The following is a 26,335-nucleotide window of genomic DNA, read 5'->3' as shown; positions in this document are numbered from 1 at the left end:
GAAAAAAACAGGTACTAAAAAGGCCAGGACTTCACTGAAAAGGCTGGCTCCTGCAACACTTCCAGTAAGATATTCCATGTACTGGCCAGTGCTATCACTTTACAGTACACTGAGCACACACCAAGGGCTGGACTGATCAGTTTCTCAAGTACAAGCTGCTACCTGGCACAGATATTGCTGCACACTGAACATCACCATGGGACAACATGTGCACTTTGAGTTTGCACTTAGTTTGAAATCCTCACTGCATGTTGGCCTCTCTCTTGCCTGGGATGCAGAATAATGCTGCAATATAGCTAGACACAAGGCTATACATTCTCTGCATAACCATGGAAACAATTTCTGAAGTTTTTATATCTTAGATGTTGTTTACATTCTTAAGCAAAGAGCACAAACTAGTAACAAATGGATTTTTAAAAGCTTTACACCACTTAGAAGATAGTAGTTGCTATGAGAGGCCATTCCATTGCATTTTCAATAATGTACCACAGGTTATTTAGATTATTCATTTTCAGTTCTGTCAAACTACAATTCTAAAACTTACCAGGTACCCAAACTCAATGGATGAGATCTTTGCTTGTATAATAGACCACAGACCCCAGAAGAAGTGTGATGCAAGGGCAAACCTGAAATTACAAGGCTATGTTATTGAAATAAATACCCAGCTAAGTCACACCACCTTATTTCCATGTCCTCTTAGAACAGTATTCCCTAGTTTGGGGATGTCCACACCTTTTCTTCAACTATGATACTACAAAAATAATGCCCCATTGAGTAGTATTCTGTTTACTTCACTAATAGTATATATCACATATCTAATGCTACAGTGGACGGATTGCTCTTTACCACATATAAATAGCTTTCAATCTCTCGTGGCTCAAGTTCCTCCACCCAGTGAGATATATACAAGTACAGGTACCACAGTAGAAGTCTGAAGATACAGTTGTACAAGGCAAGTTACCTGTTAACTTCTACCAACACTTCTTCTTCTAGTTCAGACTTCTCTTCATTGCTCCGATTTTCAAAGCCATCATGGAATGCAGACAGGTAACTGGAGAGGAAATAAAGCTGGAAGGCAAGTAAACAACTAAGTTAAAACTTTTCATCTCAAGATATATTTGTTTCTTTCAGGCCTAGGCAGACCTTCTAATAAGTTGCCATTTATTTTTTTCCAATCATCAACAGTGTTGGAGTTAGCTTTAAGATTAATGGTGCTCCTAACAATTGCTTGAAAGTCTGGTTTAAGAAAAGTTATAGTATTAGGACAGGCAGCATACTGCTACTGCTAACTAATTTCATAGTTGCAGTCTACAACTACTGGACTTTTTGTGGTGGATGGCTACACCACACACAGTAAATATTCTATCCTGAATAGCTATTAAGTTACTATGATTTTTAAAGCAAAGGTAGTCAGGATTAGACAAAGTATTACACTTGAGGAAATTGTGGAGGAAATATCTTGGGACACAGTAAGTCCAATAGAGAATTGAAAAATAATTAAGATGTTAAGACTGGACACTGGCATTTAACTATGTCTTTTGTGTCTACCTGCTGTTTCTTTGAAGGATATTTACGAACATTGGCTTTGAAGAATGGGTACTTCTCATATGAGTAATCATACATCCATTCACAGAAGTGATTTCCAATGTCAAATCCTCTGAAAAAGAAATAAAGACAAAGTACCTCAATATTTGCAAACTAGCAATCTGGAGTTTTTTAAAGCAAACTCAAAATCAAATTTAAAAGCACTGGGCTACTCAGAATTTACTGCACTTTTGCTGGAGGTAGAGAATTGATAACCAGAAAACAAGTTTTTGCAATTGTTATTATTATTATAATAACAGTAAAGAGTGACAATTAAGAATGAAAGCTACCAGCTACATAAAAATACTAGACTTACCAAAGCAAAGCTGCCCTACATACATATGCACACAAAATCTACCCTTTTTCTCAGCTTCCCACCAGAAAGAAATTTTGACATGCAAGCAAGAAGCCATTTGTGCATAACAAACCATCTAGTCTGAACAATCAAGAAGCCACAACAACTTTGCCTGTGCTGTGTGCCTAAACTCAACAGCATCAGAATTGTTTTGATTAATTATATTTGCTAACCACCACTATCAAAGCAGAACACAATTCACTAAAATAGACAAACAAGCAGTAATGCAGCACTTGGCCTCCCTGCAGCATGCAGAAAGGAACACACTCCCATGCTGAAGAGAAAATAACGTGTTTACCGGTAATTATAGCTGCTGTATTCAAAGTCAATGAGCATCAGCTTTTGGTTTTCTGAACTCTCTCTGCCTTCCAGAAGTAAGATATTACCTGAAAATTAAGATAACACTGCATATTTAATAATGCAGGAAAATCAGAGAAAAGCAATACTGTGCATCTCAAGGAACATTGTTCAGCTAATCTCAGTTATCCCTTATATCTGCACAGAAGAATTATAGGTGTGCTGGTTTTGGCAGGGGAGTTAACTTTCTTCATAGTAGCTGGCATAGGGCTATGTTTGGATTTGTGGTGTTGATAACACAGGGATGTTTTTGTTATTGCTGAGCAAGTGCTTCTGTAGAGTCAAGGACTTTTCTGCTTCACAGCCCAGCCCAAAAAGGGACCGGGGTGCAGGCAGAGTTGTGAGGAGGTACAGCTGAACAGCTGACCAAAGGAATATTCCATACTATATGCTCACTATATAGAGTGGGAAGAAGGAGGAAGAGGGGATGTTTGGAGTGATGGTGTTTGTTTTCCCAAGTCACTGTTGTGTGTGATGGGGCCATGCTCTCCTGGGGATGGCTGAACACCTGCCTGCCTGTGGGTAGTAGTGAATTAATTTCTTTGTTTACTTTGCTTATGTGAGCAGCTTTTAGTTTCCCTAATTAACTGCCTTTATCTCAGCCTGTGAGTTCTCACTTTTACCCATCCAATTCTCTTCCCAATCTCACTGGGAAGACAGAGTGGCTCTGTGGGGCTGAGTTGCCAGCTGGGTTTAGTTAAAGCCAAGTTGCACTGGCTGTTCACCAGCTCTCTGCAAGTTGAAATATACAACTTCACCTTGTAAAGCTGAAAGCAAGAAAGTTTTTTCTGTACAGGGAGAGGCAAATTTATTCTCCCAAGGATCCTCTTTCCCCAGTTTAGCTTGCAGTTGGCTCAGGTAGGGCTGTCAGCCTTAGCAGTCCTTGCTGCATTATTTCTTTGCACAGCTTGAGATCTATAAATTTCACTGCATTTCTCATATCAGCATAGCACTATCACTGATCATACAACACTTGGGACAGAAATTGCTTTTCAGCAGCCTGAAAGTCAGTCTGATCACTCTGCTGTTCTAATATGTGGCACAACCAATACCTATACAGAAAGTTTAGGTGATTGCTTATGTGTCTTTCAATTCACACGGTCACTATAATTTATCTAAAAGACATCAAGTCTGTCTTTGTCAAGTACCAGTTAGTAAATAAACGTAGAGCAATGTCAAGTTCTGCAGTAGTGTGACTCTGCAGGTACATCTGTTCTCCGTGCACCAACAGAAAAAGCAGCACAGTATTTCACACACATCCCCCAAACCCCTTGGAGGTTTAGGCTCCCCAGCTTGTCTCAGCCCTATTATGCTCCGACTCCTCCAGTAGTGCAACTTGCCACATCAGCAAGGAGACCTCAAACTCCACCACCACTGACATCTCAGGTTAGTGACCTTTTCCCCTTGTGCTGCCTCTCCTTATGTGTCTGCCCTCCAGGGCAATTCCTCTGCCATAGCTGACAAAGCTGGAACCAGTGACAACAAAACAGCCCTATACACAGTCCCACTAGAGCATCGTTCCAGCTCAGCCCAGCTTACCCACTGTTCAGGTGACACAGCACACCCAACACACCTTCAGCCTTGCTTCCTTCCTCATCTTTTACAGTAACTGGCTCAGGAAAATTGTTATTCCTTCCATGACTCCCAGACAACACTACAAAAAGGTGGATAAGGTTTCCCTAATGTTTCTTACCAGTACAAATTAAAAACTGCCTCGTCAAAGTGTCCTACTCTCCATTTTCACCACTCATGGTACTTCAGGATATTTCTTTTAAAACAACTCCAGTATAACCTACTCTGACCATGTATATTGCAGCAAAACAAGATATGATCTAAACAGAAAACACATAAAGCTCCCATCATCAACTGACCTGTACTAACAGAGCAGGAGTACATTCTTGGCTTTACCCAGTCATGACACCAGAGTTCTCTGAAAAAGCCTGAAGGGTTGCAGAAGCCCATACTTTGGTACTGTAGCACACCAGTCAGGGCAGTATCTCCACAACGTGGCTACCTCTCAAAGAGCAAACAAGTAACTAGAAAAGGCTCAACAGTACATCGCTGAGCAGTATTGAAACAATAGCAGCTTACCCTCTTGACAATCATTGTGGCAAAATACAACTGGTGAAGAAGTAGCTTCAAGCATAGCTCTAGAAAAAAGCAACAGGGCATCTATTAAGTAAAAAATCACTTCCAGGTAATTTTGTTGTAAGAATTTGAAACATTATTTCCTCCCAGCAACAGCCTATTTTCTTAATTAGGAACAAAACATCAGCACAATAAAGTTTGACTTCATGATCAGTAAGTCAGATTAGCAATTTCATCAAAGAATTTTGTATTTGTATGACACTCAGGTTGGTCACAGAACCAAAAAGGGTCCCCAGCTTGCAGAGTAAGATGAATATAAAGTATTATACTGTATAACATGTCTGAACAAGTATACAAAAATCCATGCAGAAACTGTGGAGATTAGAAGATAGTGGTAGACAAAATAAGTCTACCTTAGATTTTTCATTTCCTGGGGGAGATTGTAACTGAGAAGTTTGTTCAGTTTTCTGGTTTGGCATTCTCTGGTAAATTTAATTCTCAGCACTTGATTTAGATACCTGGTAAAAAAAGAAGAGACAATAAAAAAGGATTTGTAACAATGGGTATATTATTCTTCCCATATTATGATACCATTTAAACTAAAATCAAGGAAGTTTGAAAGAGTTACTGAAGAAAACATTACTGTTCTTCAAGGTAACTGAAGTCCTTCATGTGATAGTTTCTGGGTACAGTGAAAGCTTGTGTTCTCAGGCATTCAAGAAGAATGATCTGCTTATCAAAATTACAATAGGTCACCTTTTTTCCCCATAAAGTATTGCATAACTTACTTTTCCATTGTTCCAAAAAGCCACTTAGGTTCCTTATTAAATGGCATTTTCATGCCATGAAATCTGGCCATCTTCTCAGCTATTTCAGCAGATATGTCAGGTAAGCTTAGTTCTTCAGTGCTCAGTTTCCTACTCTGTAATAAAATACAGTATTCTTACAATACAGTTAATTGATGAGTTACAGAATTGTGATTAGTTATAAACACTACCATTAGGCTCCATGCAGTATAGTGTGAAATACTAGCATAGTACTCAAGCAATACTTTTTTTTTGCTCACAGGAGAACTTACAAAGTTGATGCCTTTGGAAAAGCTATTAGCCAGCCCTACTAACAACTTAATCAATTCACTTCTAGATGCAAGAACTGGGGAGTATCACATCTCACACTAAGAATATCTTCAAAGCAGATCAAGTACAAGTATTTAAGAACATCAAAAGTGTCTGCTCTTGTTGCTGTTAAAGGGAAGTGTTACTCCACAGCTTCCTTATGCTATCTTTGGTATCTAATAGGCTTTTTATCTTCATTTATTAGCCACTGCTAGAGTTGAAGAGTTTTTAGATATCTCCCCCTGGCAAGAACTACAATGTGGCTCTCCAACACCCGCTCTAACCGTATCAAATTACAGACAGCAATTACTACAGGAGGCCAAGTATTCCATTCCCACATCCCTGCTTTCCTGGGCAGTCCAGAGACCTTCTTGTCATGGTCAATTAAAACAGCTTCCAGCAGCCCACTAACTAATTATGAACAGGACTTACAGGAATGAATTCCTCCAGTCGCCCTTGTGGGAAGATTCCATACAGCTTTGGGCCGAGCGCTCTCTCTGCAAGAATGGCAAACATAACACTTTCCAGAACCATGGCTTCTGCTCCCTACAAAAAAAACTAAAGCATTAGTTGGTGCTTGCACAGAAATTACCGTGGGTGTGCGCAACAGCTAAACTGTTTCCAAGTGAGAAATTTTAGGGCTAGCTTTGAAAAGACTCAACATTCTACTAATCAAAGTTTCTTGACTAATAACTTTTAGTCAGCATGGAAGCAATACAAGTATTTTGCTTTCAAATTTAAAGCTGGGGAAGAAAATCTGTATTATTTAATTTCTGGTGGGCCAGGTGAAAGGAAAACTGCAAAAACCAAAACACCTTCTCCTCTCTAACCTGTGGGAACTCTGCATATTCATTTCCTAGAGGAGCTCATTCCACTGAAACAACACAGGAACTACAAATATTATCCTATATCAACTATTTTGATACTCTTCAGAACACTACCTCTCAAAAGAACATTTTAGCTACACAAGTGAATGAAGTGAACAACTGAACAAAACTTTTCATTTAGAAGAATGACTTCGAGTGTGCTTAATGGAAGGAATTCCTAAGGTTTTGTGTTTTTTTGTTTTTTTTTGAAGTGAGGAATTAATTTAAGCTCCTGTTAAGGAATATGTGTATGTGAATAAATGTTCTTCCCTTTCTACCACCAAACATACCTCAAGTTTCAGTAACTTTTCTCTAAGGTTTTCATACATCAATAAGGCTTGCTTCATAACAATGACAAGCAGAAAACTTTTTAATATGAATTCAAAAGTTAATAGAAATAGGAAATATTTAGTCTAAAAAACACTGTTAAAATCACTTTCTGGATGGGTAAGTTTATCTGTAAGTAAGCACAGAGGTCACATTATAAATATCTACTTCTAGCAATTATGTTCACCAGAATCTAGCTCTACTCAAATCCTAAAGATCTTCCAAGCCTCTGCCTACTTTTGAGCAGCTCATCTCAAAGTCAGACTCATAAAACTTAAGAGTGTAAGAATGAAGAGCACAACATTAAGAAACTTCTCAGGTATTTCTGACCACAGATCCTTCTGCATTATTGCAGTCAACACAGTGTCAGACAGTATGTAACTCTATACAAGTTCCACTCTTGCATACACTCCAGGCAGCAATGTTGATAAATTATTTTTATTATTGTCCCACACATTATTCTGAGATCTTCAATAAATTCTAGAGTTTCATATTGAAGTGTAGTAAAGACTCATGTAACTGTGTTCTGGAGACATTAAGATAATTTGCATAAGAATGTATTGCATCTATATTCTCCACCATTTTTTCATCCCAGTTCCTCAAAGCACCAAATGCTTTATCCACTAACACACCAAAAATATGTTTTAAATCATTTCACATGCTCTCATCATCACAGGTCTGAAATTTTTCCATTTAGTTCTGAAACCTAATGCCAAGCACCAAGAAGGAAATTAGGTACAAGCTACTGAATGTCCACTCTATTATTCACCAACACTGACTTTGACTGCACATGGTACATCACCAGGCATGTTTAAGTCTATTCTCATTAAGGTATCAGCTCCTTATTTCCATATCTTACTGAAAAGCAACACACTATTCTTGAATAACAGAAAATACAAATAAATCCCTGTTATTCATTAAGACATCTCCTCATGCATCAGGAGTGACAAGCACTAGAAGAACTTTCCTGTACTGAAACCAAATGGTTATTTGAGCAAAGTCTAATAAGAGTTTTGGAACAATACCACCCATGTATTGTTCCATCCATGAAGGCTTCTCCTTCATAATACCCAAGGGACCTTTTACCAAGTCTCCACTCCATACACTGCTGTCAAACACAGGATAGGTGTGGAAATAAACTACTAAAGGATGTTTAAAAAATTCTGTAGCATACTTCATATGGACACTGAACAATTCTAGGTAACTGACTCTTCAGATTAATGTTGATAATGATAATGAACCTGATGACTTCAAAGGATCAAGCATTGTAACCAAGGAAATTATGTACCTCAATGCCTTCAAACACTTTGCAATATACTTACACTGCCAAGACAGCATTTTAAGATCTAAAGCTCTCAATTTTGACCAGTTTCAGAGATTCATCCATAAGCACTTGTATTTAGACTTCTGGAGAAGATTGTACCACTTATGTTTTTAAATGAATACTTAGAGATCAATGTTTTATTTCAAACCTAGCAATTATACACATTTTTACAAGACTTTCCCAGGATGCAACTCCCATACAGGCAAGAAGAGATCAAAAGCCTTTATACACTTCAGTTGGAACTGAAGCTTCTGCTTTTTTCCTGCCTTGACAAAAATTTCACTGTAAAATACATAAAGTAGTCATATTCGAAGGAAAATTACTGCAACTCATAGCAAAACCAAAGTAAAGCAAATAAATTCCTGTTAAAAGGCCTTATGGGCTGACAGAAGACTATCCAATCAATGTCTAGACACAATTGTCACACAGCAGGCAGCTCAGTAGCTACAATGACTTTGCTAGTGAACCCAGAGAATTTTATTCTCTCTAAAGAATATCATCTCTTCTCATAACCAAACACAAGAAAATTAACAAATCCATCCTGACAGTAATTCTTGAGAACACTGATTCAGCAGTGAAATTTCAGCACTATGAGTTTAACAGCAGAAAACCTATCAGTAGACAATCAGTATTTTCAAGCAACAAATACCACAAATGAAGTTCTGAAGTTCAAAACCTAGTTTCCTGTACTGCAAAACTTCTATGAGCTTCTGTCACCAGGGTGGGGCTTGTTTGAATTTTTGGGGTCTTTTTAATAACTTTAACTTTTTTTTTACATGATTGTGGTAGACAAGAAATCAAGCCATCTCCATTTTTCATCTTTGAAAAAAAGCTGAGGTATTAAACCAGTACATTTTTCGGTTCAATCTTGGTTCAACTGATTGAGGCTGTTCCAGTAAGCTAAACAAAGTTCAACAAAACTTCAAAAGCAGTCATTCAACAACAAAAAATTTAAAACCAGTTTCAACTCACTAGAAAAAAAAAGACCCAAACCAAAGAAATGCTTGAAAATGTTTCAGATGGCATTCCCAGAAGGCAAAAATACAAGGGGAGAAAGGCGGCACTTACCAGTTGAGTAAAATGTACTTTTCCCTAGTCACTGCCAAAATCACTATGAGCTGAAAACAGAGTACATAACAACCAAGGCATCTGGCTAGCATGCTGCAATGTTATCCCTTACTGAAAAAATATTGCTAGGGTAGAAATCTAAATCACCAAATCCTGCTCAGATGACTTTAAAAAAGATACACTCAGCTAAACAATACACTGCAGGAGAAGAAATTACTCCAAATGCAAGAAATTTAAAGTTTGCAGAGCAGAGATGATCCAAGCACAGTGCTAGTCAGGAGAGCAAGTTCTCTCCATCTCCATGTACTTTCCTCAGAGGAGTTATCAGTGTATTAAAAAAATTAAGGATTAGGTAAAGCAGAGAACTGACGTTCATGTACTCAAGAAGAGTCTAATACTAGAAATAGCAGTACTGATACCAATATTCAAAACCATTTAAGCTAAGGGTAGAATTGGGGGGCTGTTTCTTCATAATGTGAGATGTTTGAATCTTTCCAAACTATGTCCAGACACTCACATAATGTTGCTTCTGTGAGCAAATAAATTTCTTTTCTTCATTACTTTGTACATTTTCTAGACACAGGCCAGGTGGAATAACTACTGGTTTAAAATAAGCAGGATCACCACATTTCCCTATAATCTACAAAATTCTGTGAAATAAGCAAATGTAATTACTCACTTGTAAGTCATTTTCCATCTGAGACTGTACAGACTCTCCCTTATTACAGGACCTCTATGAATGAGAAAAAGCAAACACAATGAGAAGATGAAATTTAAAGTTATTAACCTGTAACCACCAGAACAAAGGGAGTAGAAGTACCAGCTACAGTTAACTAAAAGTCTCAACGCTGTCTTGGATCTGTGACAGCTACAGAACTAGTATCCATCTGACCTCTGACCACCACGCTTTCAACAATTCCAAAACTTTTCAAAAGGATGTGCCACTGAGACCAAGCCATTCATGTCAATACCTGATTTTCACTTATTTTTATTGTTTCCTAGTCTTTCAAAACAAGATTTCAATGCACCATAAGCTCAGAGGAATGTTTTTAATTAAGAGAAAATTAAGTCCCTCTGCACAACATCTGGGATGAGATTCTTCCAGCCAAAGCACTTGAGACACATTACAGAAATTACATAAAAGCCTTACAAGGACTATTGGAAGAGTCATGTTATGAAGGTTGCAAAGCACTTTTTTTGCTTATTACCTTATTTTCCAAATGCCTTGTGGCTAGAATTTTCTTATTTAGAGCATGCTTGTCTTGGCTGTATGTCCAGTGTACCACTGGCTGTGCAAATCCAAGATTGTTCTTAGCATGAATTGCCCATGTAAGCTAAAGGTGTCTCAGTAGGGACCACAGTATACTAGCAAAACTTTAACAAGTTCCATGAATAATGTATTGTGCTAGGGTTGTTAAGAGACATTACAAAGCAGTTTCAGAGTATTAAACCATACCCTCAGCAACTGAACCCTCAATGGCACATGCTTTTAATAGAGCTGCACATTTAAAAATACAAGATGTATTAAAAACCTTGTCCTTTAAAGGGTTTGAAGGTAAGGAGAAGAGAAAGCAAATATCTGCTTAGAATTAGTGACAGTTTGTGGCTGCTATTTATCTTGCAATTCCACCATTGACTGTTTAAACCAGATTAGCTTTAGAGGCCCATAAAGGCAGCCTGCATCTCCACCTTCTGAACACAGACATTGCATTCACAGGACCATGTGCATACCTTCCTGTTCCAAAGCTCTAACATGTCCAAAACAAGGGTGGAAATATGAACTTAATGGAATACAGTTAAGCAACACCAGCTGCCTTCAGTACAACAAGCTCTGCAGTTACAGTATTTCAGAAGCTATAGAAGAAGGATAGTTAACAACAATCGATGGTCTTTCAGCAAGTACTTCCCATAACACTACTATGTAAGTTTAAAACAAGACAATATGGAAACTACTATTACTTTCAAGGAAATTAATGAAGTCCAAACATATTCACTACAGCTAAATGTATAACTGATCAATAGCATTAAAATAATTTACAAAGGGGTTCTCTGAACAAGCATGGTCTACATCAATACCACTCTCAGATTTTTCTTGAACAGTCAAAGTTACTCACCATTCAGGAGTCTTTCCTGATAAATGGTGCCCTCAGAATGGTTCAGTTCAATCAGAAGGCAAGCACAGACTTTTCTCTAAAACCTGAATTGACATCTGCTCTCCAGAGGTCATACTGTATAAAGAGCTAGCCAGTTCCAAAAGTTCACCTCAAATTAGTGTTGGAGACAGCCTAATGGCATCTACTGTGCCATTAGAAAGGGACAGTTAGGGCTTTACTGCAGTCATTACAAGAGGAGACTTCTACAACATCCCTTCCCTCTTTTCTGTTCCCTCAGCATGAAGCATTAGTTTCCAGAAGAAAATTATTACAAATATGTAAATAACTTGCAAATATGAATGGGAGCTTGGAGAGGATCAGTCTTCACAAGTGGCAATGTACTCAGCCTAGAAGTAGGAAATTCTTCACTATACATGGGTAAGGAGAACAACATAAGCAGGATGCAATATTATGTTCCAGAAGTTTAAGAGTTTAACAGATTAAAGTAGTAGAATTTTATTACTTCCTGATTCCACACTCACCTCTGAGAACAGTGGTTCAAAATACGGCATCTCATAATTTGATCAAACAATTTAGTTCACTTGTTCTTGGCGAAATCAATCAATTTCACTTTTTCCATAATTCTTAATAGCCCACTCCAACTAATGTCCAATTCTGAGAGCTATTTACAGCAACAGAAATGAGGCGATTTTAATTACCTGAAAAAGAGAATCACTGAGTAACTGCTAGAGCTTTTTAATTGCTCTCTCTACATGGAAACTAACTAGAAAAGGACACATGTTCTACAGCTTCAATATTTCTTCAAATATTTGTTCAGAGCTTTTTTTTATTGTGGGAAGATTTATTCTCAAAGCCCTGAGAAAGTTCACTACAGTTTTAGTAAGGGAGGACAACTATATTCAATAGAAGTTGTTTAGAGTCTAATTGGTGATCATGTAAATTGAATGGGAAACATTACACACTGATCTTTGCTCAGATGACTAGACAGTGTTTATACATCTGGCAATTTGATACAGAAAATCGAGTTCAGCATTTCCTTCCAATTTATTTCTTCCATAGCTGAAAGTTCAAGTCTCTTATCAAAAAACCTAAATGATGCTTGACCAGAGAATTCTATACAGAGAATGAACTTTTATCTCTTTTTTTTATACATAACTTTGAGCTCTGCTCACAAATTTAAATAAAATATATCTCAATTTTTCTGAGCTTACTCAGCTTTAGTTTTCAATACTTCAGAATACTGCAATACTTTGAATTAGATAAATCCCTAGGAATTAAAATCTTAAATCATAACATTACAATGAATTGCCTCAGAGGTTAGCGGTGACATGAGCAGCGGAAACTTTTCTAGAAGCTGTCGGCAGATGTCAATTTGAAATTCAGTGTATGGAACAAAACCAGCTTTAGATTTAGCAATAACCATTTCTGCTTCTAAGGATCTGCCACTGAACACTTATCCCTGTCAGACCTGAAGGAACCTATACTAATTTGCTGAAGTCCTAAAAATCCAGCATGTGAAGAATTCCCAATTCAAGCTCTACAAAAGCCACAACTCCAATCCTCTACATTTCAAGTTACCATTCTGTTATGAGGGAGCAGAGAAAAGGAAGGGACAGTTTTTGATATTCTGTTATTGCTGTAAACATTCAGATGCACAGACAGTAGCTGGTGCTACTTAAGGCTTACTTTTAAACAATGAAATCCAGTACTAAAGAAAATGAAAGCTGTAGAGAATGCTCCACTTCAGAGATCTCATACTATACCGTGAATCGTGTCTGTCACCTGGAAACCAGAGTGCTCTAGGCACGATCGCATGGGCAAGCCTGCAGCAGAGAACACATGCATATACAACTAAAGTGGTACATTACCCCCAGAACACCCTTAATGCCACCCAACACAAATATATCCCCGTAAGAGGTGCTTGGTTTCTTTCAAGCCGTCTGCCAGTGCCAGGGATTTGTAGTTACTCCATGCTACAAACAGACATGGACACCAACAACCACAGAAGACATTGATAATTACAGTTACACAGCAGTCTGCATTTTATTTAGTTAGACAAAATAAAAGGCAGCAAGGCAGGTATGGAAAAAGATTTACCACAGAACTGTGGCAACCATTTATACTCATTTTGCATCTGTTCACATAGAAATTGAGAGACCAGAAAGGAATATTAGGTAACCTGGTTTGGTTTTCCTCATTTGCATACAAGATTTTGTTTTGGCTGTTGTAAAGGTAACAGAGTCCCAGTGAGTCAGAGTTCAAGGTTCTTTTAACACATGTGAAAGAATGGGAATCAATCCCTGAGTTACCTTCTGATAGGTGAACTTAAATTTCACCTTAATTTGAGCTTATTTTTTGTTGATGCCACCTTATGTTGAAATCCTATTAGCATTTTCAAGATGCTATTTTGAATTTAAGTAGAAACACTATAGTGATATGAATGTGAAATCCAATTTTAAAGTCTGGACATTAAATGGCATATTGTTGGATAACCTTTTGTTTCAGTTGTTTACACTAATACAACCAACAGTTAAAGACATTCTGCCACAAGTTTTACTTCCAGTGCTCCTCTTTAAATTTAGCAACTAAGCTGGAGCAAGAATAAATGAAGCAGAGTAAGACATTTCCCTTTTTTCAGTGTAGGACATATCTGCATTGTGCCTCAAACATTGGAGTTTTAATGTGGTTAGTACTTTAACCTGTCACAAGTACAATACTCGTCTTAAAAGTTCTGCTCAAGGATATACTCAAGAGAAGTCCTTGATTTATAAGCATCCATGCCAGTGCAACCATTCATAATAATGGCCGAGCCAGCACAGTTCATCTCCACCCAGCTCCCCCCAAAACAGTCATGCACACAAAAAATTGGCTTAAACATATCAGCTATGACAGAGGAAGGCACAAAGCCTTCCCTATGTGGCAGCTTTAGCCAGCTGGCATGGTTTATATTGGATGAGTTTTATGTACTGACATTTGTGTCTTCCAAGAGTCATAATAAGCAAACTGGAGCTATTTTCAAACTGCAAAAAAGGTTCCTTTAAAAGGTGGCTCAAAGAATTACAGTGCCATTATCATTCATTCTTAAGTTAGTAATAAAGGATCCATTTTCTGCTTGTATTCCAAGTTTTAACTTAAACTTGTCTTCTGTATGTACAATAATTTGGTGCAGGTTGCTACAGATACACAGTATTTACAGTAAAGGGATAAAGAACTGCTATCACTGGTTTGTGCTCCAATTTCAACAGAAGGTAAAATGGACAAGAGTTAAAACATGCTACAAAGGCTCAAACAAACAAGTGGTAACTACTAATACCCAGTGGCAGTTACAATTAAGTCATTGAGAATTAAGTTGTGATTTTAGCATAAAGTCTCAAAACTCAACTTACTTAAGCAGTGTTCCTTAATTCCTACAGGGTTTTTAACTTAAGCAACTTTACTAAAAATATCAAATTACTCCCACTTAACAGGCTTGTCATAACATTCTGCTTATGCCACCCAGAAACTCATAGAAATCCTCTGTGAGGTTTTCAAAATACCCAATAAAACAGTTTGCTTATATTTAACTTGCATTTAAGGTATAGGGGCTGGAAGAGACAAATGTTTGTTGACAAAAATTGTGAACCTCAATGCAATCAAAGTTTTACCTTGGGACTTTCTCTGCTTACTTAACCATAAGTGAACTGCACCAACAAGAGCAGTCATTTCACTGCCACTATGGAAATAAAGGAAGTTAGACATCTCAAAAGATCCTTCAACACCAAGAGCAGAAAGGTTAGAAAGTTATGAACACACTTTCAATTTTCAAACCAAATTAGTTCTGATTTTAGAGCCCAAAAATTTGTTTTGATTTCTTCCGTGGATAGAGGCAGAGCAGAGGCAAGTTAAAAAATACCCAGAGGGAAGAGGGCAGCCAAATTCTAGAGTCCACTTTATTTTTCCTTTGAAAAACAAGGGAAAGGCTATATTTCTTTACAGCTCTTGGGAAACAGAAGCTCTACCACTATAGTAGTTTTACAGCCCATGTTCCTACTCAAGCTTTCTACATATTAACTTAGCATTACATTGAAACCAGTAATAATTCTTAAAAATAACCCAAACTTGGCATCAATCCTAGGAGTCATTTTGAAAAAGCTTCACACCCCCCCTTTTTTCACTCAGCTTTTAGTAAGAGTGAAACTAAAGACTATTTAAGCTTGAATTACTGAACTTCTACACACTTTTCTTGTTTAAGAGTTTAGCTTTCCCAACACACATATGGTGCTGTAGCCAAGCAATTAATGCTATTCCAAACCACTGGAATATTTTACATATTTCTGGTAAAGTTTGTTACCACGGGAATGTTAACAACTCACATGACATAATAAAGGAGCACTTCAATGTCAGTAAAGCAACAGTATCTAATGAGACTTTTAATAGTAAGTTTGGTCAAGACAGCAGAAGCAGGAAGAATGGGCTGAAATCTCAGGAATAGAAAATCTTCTGCAGATATTGGATCAGTTGTTCAAAGCAAGTGACTGAGTACTGGAAACTATAAAATTAATGGATAATAAAACCAGACCCTCTAAGTCAAACAGAAACAATTGCCAACATACAGATGCAATGTTATGAAGCTGCAATTTTTCATAAGGTTAAACACTTACATTGCTTATTTACAATATAATCAAGTAGCAGAGATGGGTAAGAGAAGATCTGCTGTACAGTGCTAGAGTAACAATCTGTCAGCTTTAGGAGAGACTTTTAGAAGACTACAAAATTGTCTTGCTTTTAAATGTTACTATTTGAAACAGATTTGCCAACCACTTCACTTAAGGTGTGACAGATTTCAATACTATTTACATTTTACTAACCAAATAAAAGCAACATTCAAAGAGTTCAACAAAACATCTGGTTAAGTTTCTGTGCCAGCTATAAGGCATTTCACACATTCAGGAAAGCATGTTTTGGAATGAGATGACTGTACAATATTGATGTTCACGCTTCATTCTTATTCTAAATCTATAGATCAAATTTTCTAGCAGCACAAGTACCCATAATATCTAATAAAATGCTTGAGCAGTGTATAAGCTTGACAAAACCTTCAACTAATCTGCAAGATTCGTAAGTGCTATCAAAATTAAAATTAAGCAGTTTAGTCTCTTGCAATCTAGCTAGTTATGGCAAAATCCTACATTCTGTACAGAAGCAAATTTTTCTGAAACACCACAGTCCAAACTTAAGACCATAAACAAAACATTAGTGCCCAAAGAAACAGCAAATGAGTCTCCAGCTAATTCACGCCAGTCAGATCTGTGTAGAAAGGAGTGTAAGCTCTAGACAATAACAAACCATAAAGAAAACTGCTTTCAGCTTGCAATCTACCCCCTACCACAGAAGCATTGCCTAAAGGATAAAGCTGCATAGTGCCACAAATGAAGATCTCCAAACATTACAGTGAAGCTATAGAAACCCTCACACTCCCAAAGTACTGTATGTACTCACCATCTGCAGGATTGCACCGTATAAACGCAGGAGAACTTTCCGTGGCTCATCTGCAACTGTCTCAATGGTATCAGGTAGCGAGCACTGAAACAGCATGTTGCTGAGGCCACCTCTGGAGACACAAATACATTGATTAGCTAACTTGAAAAAGCACACCTTTTGTTTTCCACAGATTAGAGGTGCAGTAAACATCCTTTTGGTGTGATTAATTGGTTTACTTTAACAAGAAAGTTTTCCAACAGTACCAATAACTCACATGAGACTTCAATAAAAAAATGGCAGCTTTGTGCTTCTTAGTGTACAGTTCACCACCCATAGCTATTGATCCAAATTACAGCTCAAGCTATTAGCAAATGGATGTAAAATGCAACAAACAACTATGTAGATCTAAGAAAATTATTTTCAGTGATGCTGGAGTCAGATATACTTTGCTGCACAAGCAAAACAATGGCAGAAAAGATTTAAAACCAGGCAGTGAATATAAAACTCCAAATTTGAATTAAGAGCCGCTGTCACTGGGATTGGCAGCTACAAAATTCAGGTATAAAGATTTAACCTGAATACTGTGCTACAGCACTGCTGAAGGAAGTCTTACTTCTGCTGTCTTTCTTAGGGACCCATTTTCAATTTTGAATCTTACAATTAAATCAGTTCTTTATTTGAAATAAACTGCTCATGTATTTGTCAAATCTAAAATCACAGTCAGTTTCTCTGATCTAGTATCTATCTAGATCAATAAAGCTATGGAAAACAAAATAAATGCTGAGACTTTTTCCTGTAAAAATACTGTTGTAAAAAAACCAGCATGTCTGTGTATCATCTGAATGACTGAAGCATAGATTTTCCTAGTTTCTATCTATCTGGATGAGATTCTAAGTTTCTTGATGTTATTGTAGCTCTTAAGAACACACATCTACTCAACCCACATTTTCTTTACTGCTTTGCCTTTCTGCATTCTTTTTATTATGTTCATGAATGAAATTTTCAAGTTTTCCTTCTGCAAGTGATTTTGCCTATAACATATAATAACTTGCAGTGGCCTTGGATTACAAGAATCCACAGCAGATTCAAAATGTAGTGGCTAAAATGCAGTTCTCAGTCCTAACTTGACATTGCTTTCAATGCTTTTTCAAATATTCTTCTGGGCTCTTTCAACACAGTGGGGAAGCAGAAAAGACTTTCTGGAAAAAAAGGCTACTAAGAAGGAGACAGGGGCTGGCTTACATATCCAAAGTCAACAACTAAGAAAAAAAGAAACCTCAAGAAAACAGGATAAAACAGCAGCTGCACAATATGCTTAAGAAAGGAGACAGAAAAGACCCAGGTGGCTTGGCAGGCACCCAAAAAAAGGATGTTTAGAGACAAGATATGAAGTAACTTTGAACCATGAAGGTGAACAGGTTGGAAAAAAACCCAAGAGACAGATGGAAAGGAGATATCCTTTCCATTCTTCAAAGGAAGAGCAGAGTCATCTACCCAAAGACAATTCAAAAATTGGTTAGTTATACTAACTACACTTCTGGCTTTATCTAAACTAAGCCAGACAGATTTTTGTGAAAAAACATTTGCCACCTTTTCTAAGGCTCTGACAAAAACTCTGGTGAAAATATCAATAATTAAATAGAAGAACTAAGCACACTGAAAAATACTTTACAAGAAATACTGGACTAAAGCTCAAGAATATATGTGTAGTTACATGACTTCAACAAATGCTCAGCCTGCACAGTGTGTGAAAGCCCAGAAATTCTTGGTTTTCTATACCAGACAAGCCAAAGTGGAGTGTCTTAGTGATGCTGAACTCCATTAAACAGAAGTTTCACTCCAGCATCTGTGGTGTTTAAGTTCACTATAGATTTAAGGCTTCAAAAGTTACCAGGAAAAGTTATCCAGGAAATCCATACAGGAGCATAATAAAAGGCACTGTTCTTCTGAAAGGTCATTTGACTCAACAGCTTGTTTAAAGGTCAAAAGGGCACATCTCACTCATACAGATAAAGCTACCAGCTACTTAACAGATAGATGTACAAGAACACAATTTTGTAATATTAATGGACACATTGGAGAATGCCACTGACTGAAACCAGAATCAGCAAACCAATATGATGCACTTCCAGAGATGAAACTGGTGAGAAGACTTTTGCCAAAAAAAATCCCAACTACCAATTAGCATGGCTTTATACATTCTTAAGTTTCAGCTAATCTTCTCTTCTGCCAAATTTTGAAACCACCAAGCCATTCTGAAGTGTTGTCTCACATGAGAAGTTTCCAAGAAATGCAAAGATTACTGTGCTAAAATGTAAGGCTCTAGAAAGTAAGAATCAAAGTCAGCAACACACACTAATACAGCTAAAAATTTAATTAAGCAACTCAAACTAGGCATATCAGACTAATCTACTGTTTAGGAATTGTATTGGTTTTGTAAAAATTCTCTCCATTAACGCCTTATGATCGTGTCAAGTGAGGAGAAACAATCTAGAAAAACAAATACTACTTGCACTGGGTCTCAGCGAGTTGCTAATTTTTTCAATAAGGCTTTTAAAATAAATTCAGAAATGAGCAAGATGTGTTTTAACCATACTTTTACACATCAGAGCTTTGTCAACTGTGTATGCTCCCTTAGGTACCTCAGGTAGATGTGTGCATGGTTTGTGTAGGACAAAAGTAGAAACATAGGAAAAGCAAACTGATAACAGTATCCTTTGAGACTGTCTTCAACTGTGTGTTTGATTAAGTAGAAAGATCAGTCTAGAAGATGTGAGACAAGCAGTGCATAAAGGGGAAACTCTGAACTAACATCGGTTTAGTTAGAGCAAATTAAAGATGCTATTTAATTCTGCAAAGAAGGCAAAGATCTCCAACACATTACATCATATGGCTTCCAGAACGTCCCCAATTTACATATTTCTGCTGCCAACGTGCTGAGTCACAAGCACTCGTTACAGTGTGCTGTAGATGACTCATATCGCCGGTACACCGCGTTTACCTGATACCTCTCAGTGCGGAGCAGCCAGGGCCAGCCCTGCAGGGCCCTTTCCCCCGGCAGGGCGCTCGGGGCGAGGTGCAGCGGTTTCTGCCGGCTCCATCCCTCTCACGGCCGGACTCGGGGCCCCTCCCCCGGCGCGGGGCCGAGACGGGGCCGTCGCGATGCAGCAGCAGCCGCCGCCTCCCCGCACCACCACCCGCTCCGGGGCCGGGGGCGCGGCAGCGCACCCGGCACCGCCTCCGGGCCCCCCGCACCGCCCAGCCCGCTCCCGCTACCCACTAAACCGAATTCGGGAGCGATTTAAAATAATAAAATGAAATTAAAGACGGAGCCCCTCGCCTCCCCCGCTGGTGTCGGCTCGGACCCGCGGCGCACCCCCGTGCCTGCCCCAAGGATGGGCCACCTCCCCCTCCGCGCTGACCTGATGGGGCTGATGCGCAGCTGCTCTTCCCGCAGCTCCCGCCAGGCCCCCGGCAGGAACTCCTTACACCACAGATACGCCCGGCGCCGCGTCCGGGGGTCGAGAGGCAGCGACTCCTCCTCGAGTGGCGGAGGCAGCGCTGGGGGTGGGGTCGCGACGCCACCTCTGCCCGCCACGGTGGGATCCTTCCCCTCGGGGTCGGGGTGAGCCAGCGGTGAGGGCGGCTGACCGGTCGCGGCAGACCCGCGGCCAAGGAGGAGACCGAGCGGGGACGGGTCGGCGTCGCAGAACTTGGTTTTCATGGCGCGGGGTGGGGGGGGGGCGCGGCAGTCGTTGGGGCAGCAGGCGGGGGCAGCAGCTCGCGTGCGTCTCTGCGCCGTCAGCGCTGGCGGCGAGTGAGCCCCGCGTTCGCGCCCGGCCCCCTTTTTATACGGCGTCTCGGCACGCGGGCCCGCTCGCGCCACACGCTTCACGACCGTTTGCCTGTGATTGGCTGAAGCCGGCTCTCGGTTCCGCCCTTGGAGCGGGTTGGGTAGGAAAGGGAGAGGGCGGGCACGCGCGCCTGGCTCGCGGCCCCTCCAGGCGTCTGTGATTGGTGCGCGCGCGCGAGGGGAGAACGAGGCGCTCGCCCGCGGGGCGGGGGCTGAGCCTGAGGGGAGCGCTGAGGGAAGGTGAAAGAGAGGGAGAGAGAGAAGGAAGGAACGAAAAAAAGGAGGGAGGGAGAGAGGAGACACCTCACAGTGCTCTGTGCCGTGGAGCTGCCGCCGCTGGGTCCGCGGTGATGCGGTGCTGGATGTAGCCGGCACCCCCACAGGCGGGGCTGGCCTTGCTTAGGGCTGCACAACGCGCCGGTGTTATTCACTCCGTTACGTGACACCAAAATATGTGGGAAATCTCTGTACGATGCGAAGTGGGTCGCGGCAACCAGCAATACGCTTATTTAAAGTCCGCTCCTTACTGAAAGTTACCGAGTTACTTTCTTACCGTGTGACGGCTGGCTCATGCCCACATGGTAAACTGGTCTCTCGTGGCTCGGGAGAGGATCGCACCTGAACAGAAGGGTAAAGCTACGGGAGCAAGAATATTGTCTACACGCAGTGCTTTCGAGACGAGTTTCTTATAGTTTTGGCATTGGAAATACGGTTTCCTGTTTTGGGAAACGCCAGCACCTGTCTTACGGTCCTTCCCCCGCAGCACCCGAGTGTGGGAGCGGTGATGTCACGGCCCGCTGGAGGAACCGCGGCTTTCCCGCCCCTCCAGCGGGCAGGGGCGGGAATGTTGCCTAATATCTTATATCACCTGTCATAAATGAGCAGTAAAGCCTTGAACTACCTCTGCACTTCCCTGATTTTTTTTTTTTTTTCTCCTTTGGCTGTTCATCTTTGATGGTCTTTTTCTGTATATGAGAGACTTGCGGCCTTTTGTAATAGAAGTTGCCAGTTTTGTGGTGATCATTGTTAAAGCTGGGGATTGCTGGGTTGTGAGGGAGTTCCTGATAGGCTCCTTCCCTCATCCTTTCCCAAAAGATTTCACCTCACGGGCTGCTTTCTCATTTTGTTGCATGCTTCACTTCAGCACTCTAGTGCTGGAAATCCCCCAAGAAGCCTATGGATTTTCTAGGAAGTGACAGGAAAGCTCCAGAACTGGCTTTGGAACAGGCTTTGTGCTGGCAAAGCACCTTCAGCACAACCAAAGCTGTTTTGGTTGAGGCATACCAGACCCTAGTTAAGCGGAAGAGTGATATATGAGTTAGGGAAGCCAAACTGGGACAGAAGAGACAGAGATTTCTTTTCTCTTTATACCTCAGCTCTTCATTTAAGAAATAAAATCCATTATCTCAGGCACAGATTAGGATGCTGAAGAGGAGATATGCAGTTACTGCTGGAGATGGCTACTCAGGACTGCAGAGGAGTCCTTTCTTTTTCAGGGCCCTGCTCAAGTACCTGTTAACATTACTGATGTTAAATAGCTATACAGAAAAACACATGTGGGAAGAAGTGGTGAAAATAGCAAAAAAAAATGCCTTACACACAGCCCCTTCTGTTTCCAAGTGCTCAGGCTTCACACTGGTTTGTCATGATAGCATGAATAACAGGACTTGGGTTTTTTTCCTAATTAGAGTTATTTGATTGATTTTTTTTCTAGATTGCTATCAGCATAGAAAGAAAAGGCAGTAAAATCAGAGAAAAGAAACATTTGTTTTTCCCAGATCTAGAGAAATCTACCCACTTTTATTAGACAAGAAAACTGCATCTTGTTGCTACTGCCATTTCACTGACAGTTGTCCAAAAGCTTTGCTTCAAAACCTCCAGTAATCTCTTCCAATGTATCAGAGAATTTAAAAGCCTATAGAAAAATTATGAACTATTTTTTAATAACCTTTTTATTACAACACGCCTTTTCTTAGTGTAAGTTTAGCTTGGGTTTCAGTCCTTTAATGGCTTCCATTTTGATAAGTATCCTGGATCCATGTGAAGGCCACATGCGTGTTCCTTTTAGACGTTTGTTCTGCTCATGACACCGTTTATTGGTTTCATGTTTTCTTAGCAGTGAGCAACTCATAGCCATTCATTGCTGATTTTGCAAAAAGGGCGTAACTCACTTGAAAACAGTTCACTGTGTTTTCCAACAAACATGGTCTCACTCCTGGGGAGCCATGACAGTGGACAGACAGCACAATAAAGGCAAGAACAAAATACTCCTAAGAGAACTTGTGATATGCATAAGGTGAATAATCATAAGGGACTGCGGGTTTAGTTGATATGAAGGCAAATAGATATGTCACTTGCCAAAATTATTTTTGTTTCATTATGCCTAAAATTAAATATTGGTTATTGCTTAAGATTGTGCTCATGTTTACATTGTGCGTAGGAGTTTTTTAGCCACGGTACCCTGCATTGTACATTTCAAGTGTGGTTGCCTGGAGTGGGCAGGAAGCAATGTGGCACACGCTTGCTGTGACTGAGACCCTAGGCAGCAGTGCCAGAGATACAAAGTCCATGGTCTGAAAGCATGATTCAAAACTCAGCAGAGTATGTGGAAAGATAGGAAAAGAAATCTGCTCTTATCTGCTCTTATTTTCTGCTTTTATCCAAGAACTTCCCCAGTTTGGCTCAAAACATTCAGGAGGAGCAATGCATCAGAAATGTATACTGCTCTTCTTCATGAAGCATGCATTAAACAGATAAACAGAGTGAGATACTCTCCTTAGAGAGCTACTAAGATGTACTGGTCATAAGTTTTAAGTCCACATTCAAATAAAACAGTTAGGAAAAAAGGAAACAAAACCATTGCTTCTACTTATATGTGCAATATTTTTCTGCTCCTGAGGAGGAATCAACTACACTTAAGTAATGCTTGTAATCAAATTTTACAAAACTAAGGCTTCTGCTAACTTAAGAATGTATTGAAACCTGAAAGGCATCAGGAAAAAAAAAAAACAAAAAAACCTTAAAGAAGAGAATTAAGTACTGAATTAGTGGCTCAGAAGCTCCAAGACTGACTGACTAATTAAAGTCCTGAACTTGGGTTTGTGAAACCTGATTATGTGTGTTCTCAGCAGCAACTGATGTCACTTTCCATTTAGAAGCACATTGTTGTTAGGACCAGTGCAATATCCTATTCCATGGATTAGTCAATCAACCAGCCATCTTCAGTAATGGGAAAAGGCAAACGCATCTTCATGATCCTTGTGTTGCATTTTACACCATAGCAACCAAGCTGCATTAGCACACTTTTGTAGCAGATATGGCTTCTGTATTTATGTTCAACTTCTACCTCAATCTCATAGGTTAATTTGATGTAGCACCTAATAAATGAGACCTGTTAAGAGAATAATTCCTCAGTTGCTTGTATCTCCTGGATAACCTGGCTTTAAAGCCTGTGAAGGAAGTAACTGAGATAAGGAAGGTTAGGCTACAGACAAACACATAATGACTAATTCTGCTGTAAGCAAGGTACAAGCTGGACTAAGCTCCCCTCTCCTTGTGTGAGCAGAACCTTGAGACTTTGTATGACCTCTGCTGTCAGTATGGAGGGAGACAAAACTGCTTGTCACAGAAATCTTCTTCCTCTCAGACAGTAAAACACATTTTTTTTTCTCTGTAATTTACTTTGCCTTCAACTCCACACCATGACCATGTAATTTGTTACTTCAATGGCTGAACAGAATTGTCAGTGAATCCACTACGTCCTTTGAAGTAATGGAGACACTTCTGCAAGTCTTGAAGGAAATTTCTATTTTTCATTGCCTGTGAATGCTGCCTTAATAATATATTCAATCAGGAAATAGTCAATCATGTCTCTTGTCTATGACAGTATAATTTAAGCCTTTTGTTAATTTATTAGTTTATGTAATTCAGTAAAGCTTATTGGAATATTTTTTCCCATTTTTCTGTAGAACTTATATACTTGCAGCAAAGGGAACTACTGTTGGATTGATGCAATTTTATGTGATTTTATTCACACCAATTGCATTGTTACAGAAGATATTTCTTATTGCTCACAAAAAAGCTAAGTCTACAATTCTGACTCATAAAGTGCTCAACTTTCTTTCACTTTCTTTCAAGTCTCTCTCTTTTATTCCAAGCAGCAGCAGATTTTACTGACAAGACCAAATGCCATCTAAGGGCAGATCTGCCACATGGCATAGAGAGAATGACAGAGTGCAGATACTTCTTTCAGATGAAAAGCTTGCAGACATCATAATAGTAATTGTTGATAAATTGTTGATTCTTTATGGACCAGTAGCAGGTTGATACTGAGTTTGTAAATCCCCTTTCTGAAGCTAAGCTGAGTCCAAGACTTAAGACATGGCAACTGTGCAGTTGTTCCAGTCTGGATGAGAGTTTGGGGTGGTCCTTGAGTCTCTCCGCCTCTTGGCTTACCTCCTCAGTGCACTGCTTAAAAGGGAGCATTTTTGCCATAGCAAATTACTCCCAGACTAGTCCTACATTCAGGTTGCACTTGGAGCAGGGAGCCCGCTTTTTTTTTTTTTTTTTTTTTTTTTCAATTCCTTGATTCTACATCTGGTAAAACACTTGCTGAATTTTAAACAAAAATGAAGACTGCTGTTTCTTATTCCCTGCATCAATGGCCAAAAAAATGCTACTTTGAAAGACAGGGATTCAGAAGGTTTACAGGTTTGCAGTTATGTTAGACACCCAGGCACGATCAAGACAGAGGCTGCATAGCTGTCCCCCTTTCCTCTTCCTCAGTGATAAGAAGGGTGGTGGGATCGTGGCAGACAACATTCTCCTAGATCTGTGTCTCCAGCAAAAGTACTGCATGGGAAACTAGACAATAAGCAGTCTAGGGAGAATAGGGGAGCATAATATTTCACCCAAAGTCCCCTTTGCTTGTCCCTTCCCAAAAGAATTTGCATCTTCTGTGCTTTGACGCTGTGAGACAAAGAACTTCAGGACTAAATTTGAGATAATCAGAGGTTGTTTTATTTTCCTGCTGTGTTTTTTAGTTTCCAGTACCAAATACTAGCAAAAAACCGAGGTGTAACTTTGACCCTTGAAGTATACCTGCCAGAGCACACAGGGTTAAGGAGGGTAAAGGGGAGGGATTTACCCTAGGCACTGCTTGGTATTTGTGTCTCCTGTGAATGCAAGGGGTGTGTTCCACCAGAAAGCAGCCCTAGGGAAAGGATAATATGCTTATTCATTTGCTGTGTTGGTCTAAGGTAACCACAGAGACCTAGAGCTTGTACAGTGCCAGGTACTCCAAGCAGTACACTAAGATAACATTACCTGGCCCTAGTCCCAGAGAATGACTTTTCCCAGAGTCAGAATGACCAAGCCTTTATTATATTACAAGATACTTAATTTCTTACTCTGCACTAATTTGGGCTTATTGAAGAAATATATCTGGGAAAAAATTCTTAGGACCTCAGATTTAAAAATCCAGTAGTAAGTAATAAGCTAAATATTCTCTTACATCTTTTAACAACTGTAGCATTGAAACTCCTGGTTGTGACAACACCAGCTTCAGATGTAGCTGCAACCCACAGTACAATACACCATTACGTGAGTATCACTTTTAAATACAGGCTCTCCAACATTTACTTTACTTTTGGACGAGAGTCAAACTCTTCCACTGCCCTATCCCGGCACCGCCCCTTCCCCCCCCCGCCACGATCCCAACAGAGTTCAAGAGTGCAGCCATGAAACCTTTGTCAAACGAGATTCTTGTAGCAACCTCCCTCCCCAGCCTGGGGACTGCAGAGAAATCCCCTTGCGAGGGAGTCCC

The 26,335-nt window shown here is 39.7% G+C and overlaps 1 protein-coding gene across 3 annotated transcripts in view; it reads right to left on the bottom strand.

Annotated features, from left to right (window-relative positions):
- The window catches only part of CHKA (choline kinase alpha), a 40,523-nt gene that overhangs the window by 1,603 nt on the left and 12,585 nt on the right, over positions 1 to 26,335 (bottom strand). Inside the window, exons 1-11 of one of the 3 annotated variants that reach the window (XM_053946652.1) lie at positions 20,081 to 20,423; positions 16,677 to 16,788; positions 9,764 to 9,817; positions 5,932 to 6,045; positions 5,173 to 5,306; positions 4,798 to 4,902; positions 4,388 to 4,446; positions 2,238 to 2,325; positions 1,549 to 1,657; positions 962 to 1,068; positions 545 to 626 (exon numbers count right to left, since the gene is read on the bottom strand). In XM_053946652.1, coding sequence (XP_053802627.1) covers positions 545 to 626; positions 962 to 1,068; positions 1,549 to 1,657; positions 2,238 to 2,325; positions 4,388 to 4,446; positions 4,798 to 4,902; positions 5,173 to 5,306; positions 5,932 to 6,045; positions 9,764 to 9,817; positions 16,677 to 16,788; positions 20,081 to 20,382 — 1,266 coding nt within the window. In that variant the 5' untranslated portion in view covers positions 20,383 to 20,423. Of the gene's footprint in view, positions 1 to 544; positions 627 to 961; positions 1,069 to 1,548; positions 1,658 to 2,237; positions 2,326 to 4,387; positions 4,447 to 4,797; positions 4,903 to 5,172; positions 5,307 to 5,931; positions 6,046 to 9,763; positions 9,818 to 16,676; positions 16,789 to 19,666; positions 19,688 to 20,080; positions 20,424 to 26,335 lie in introns of those variants that run through there. The other 2 variants (XM_053946654.1, XM_053946653.1) reach the window with 2 other exon arrangements.

The sequence above is a fragment of the Vidua chalybeata genome, chromosome 6 (assembly GCF_026979565.1).
Source record: "Vidua chalybeata isolate OUT-0048 chromosome 6, bVidCha1 merged haplotype, whole genome shotgun sequence".
Classification (NCBI taxonomy): Eukaryota; Metazoa; Chordata; class Aves; order Passeriformes; family Viduidae; genus Vidua; species Vidua chalybeata.
The sequence above is the reverse complement of the archived record's forward strand: the minus strand, read 5'-3'. Positions and strand labels throughout refer to the sequence as shown.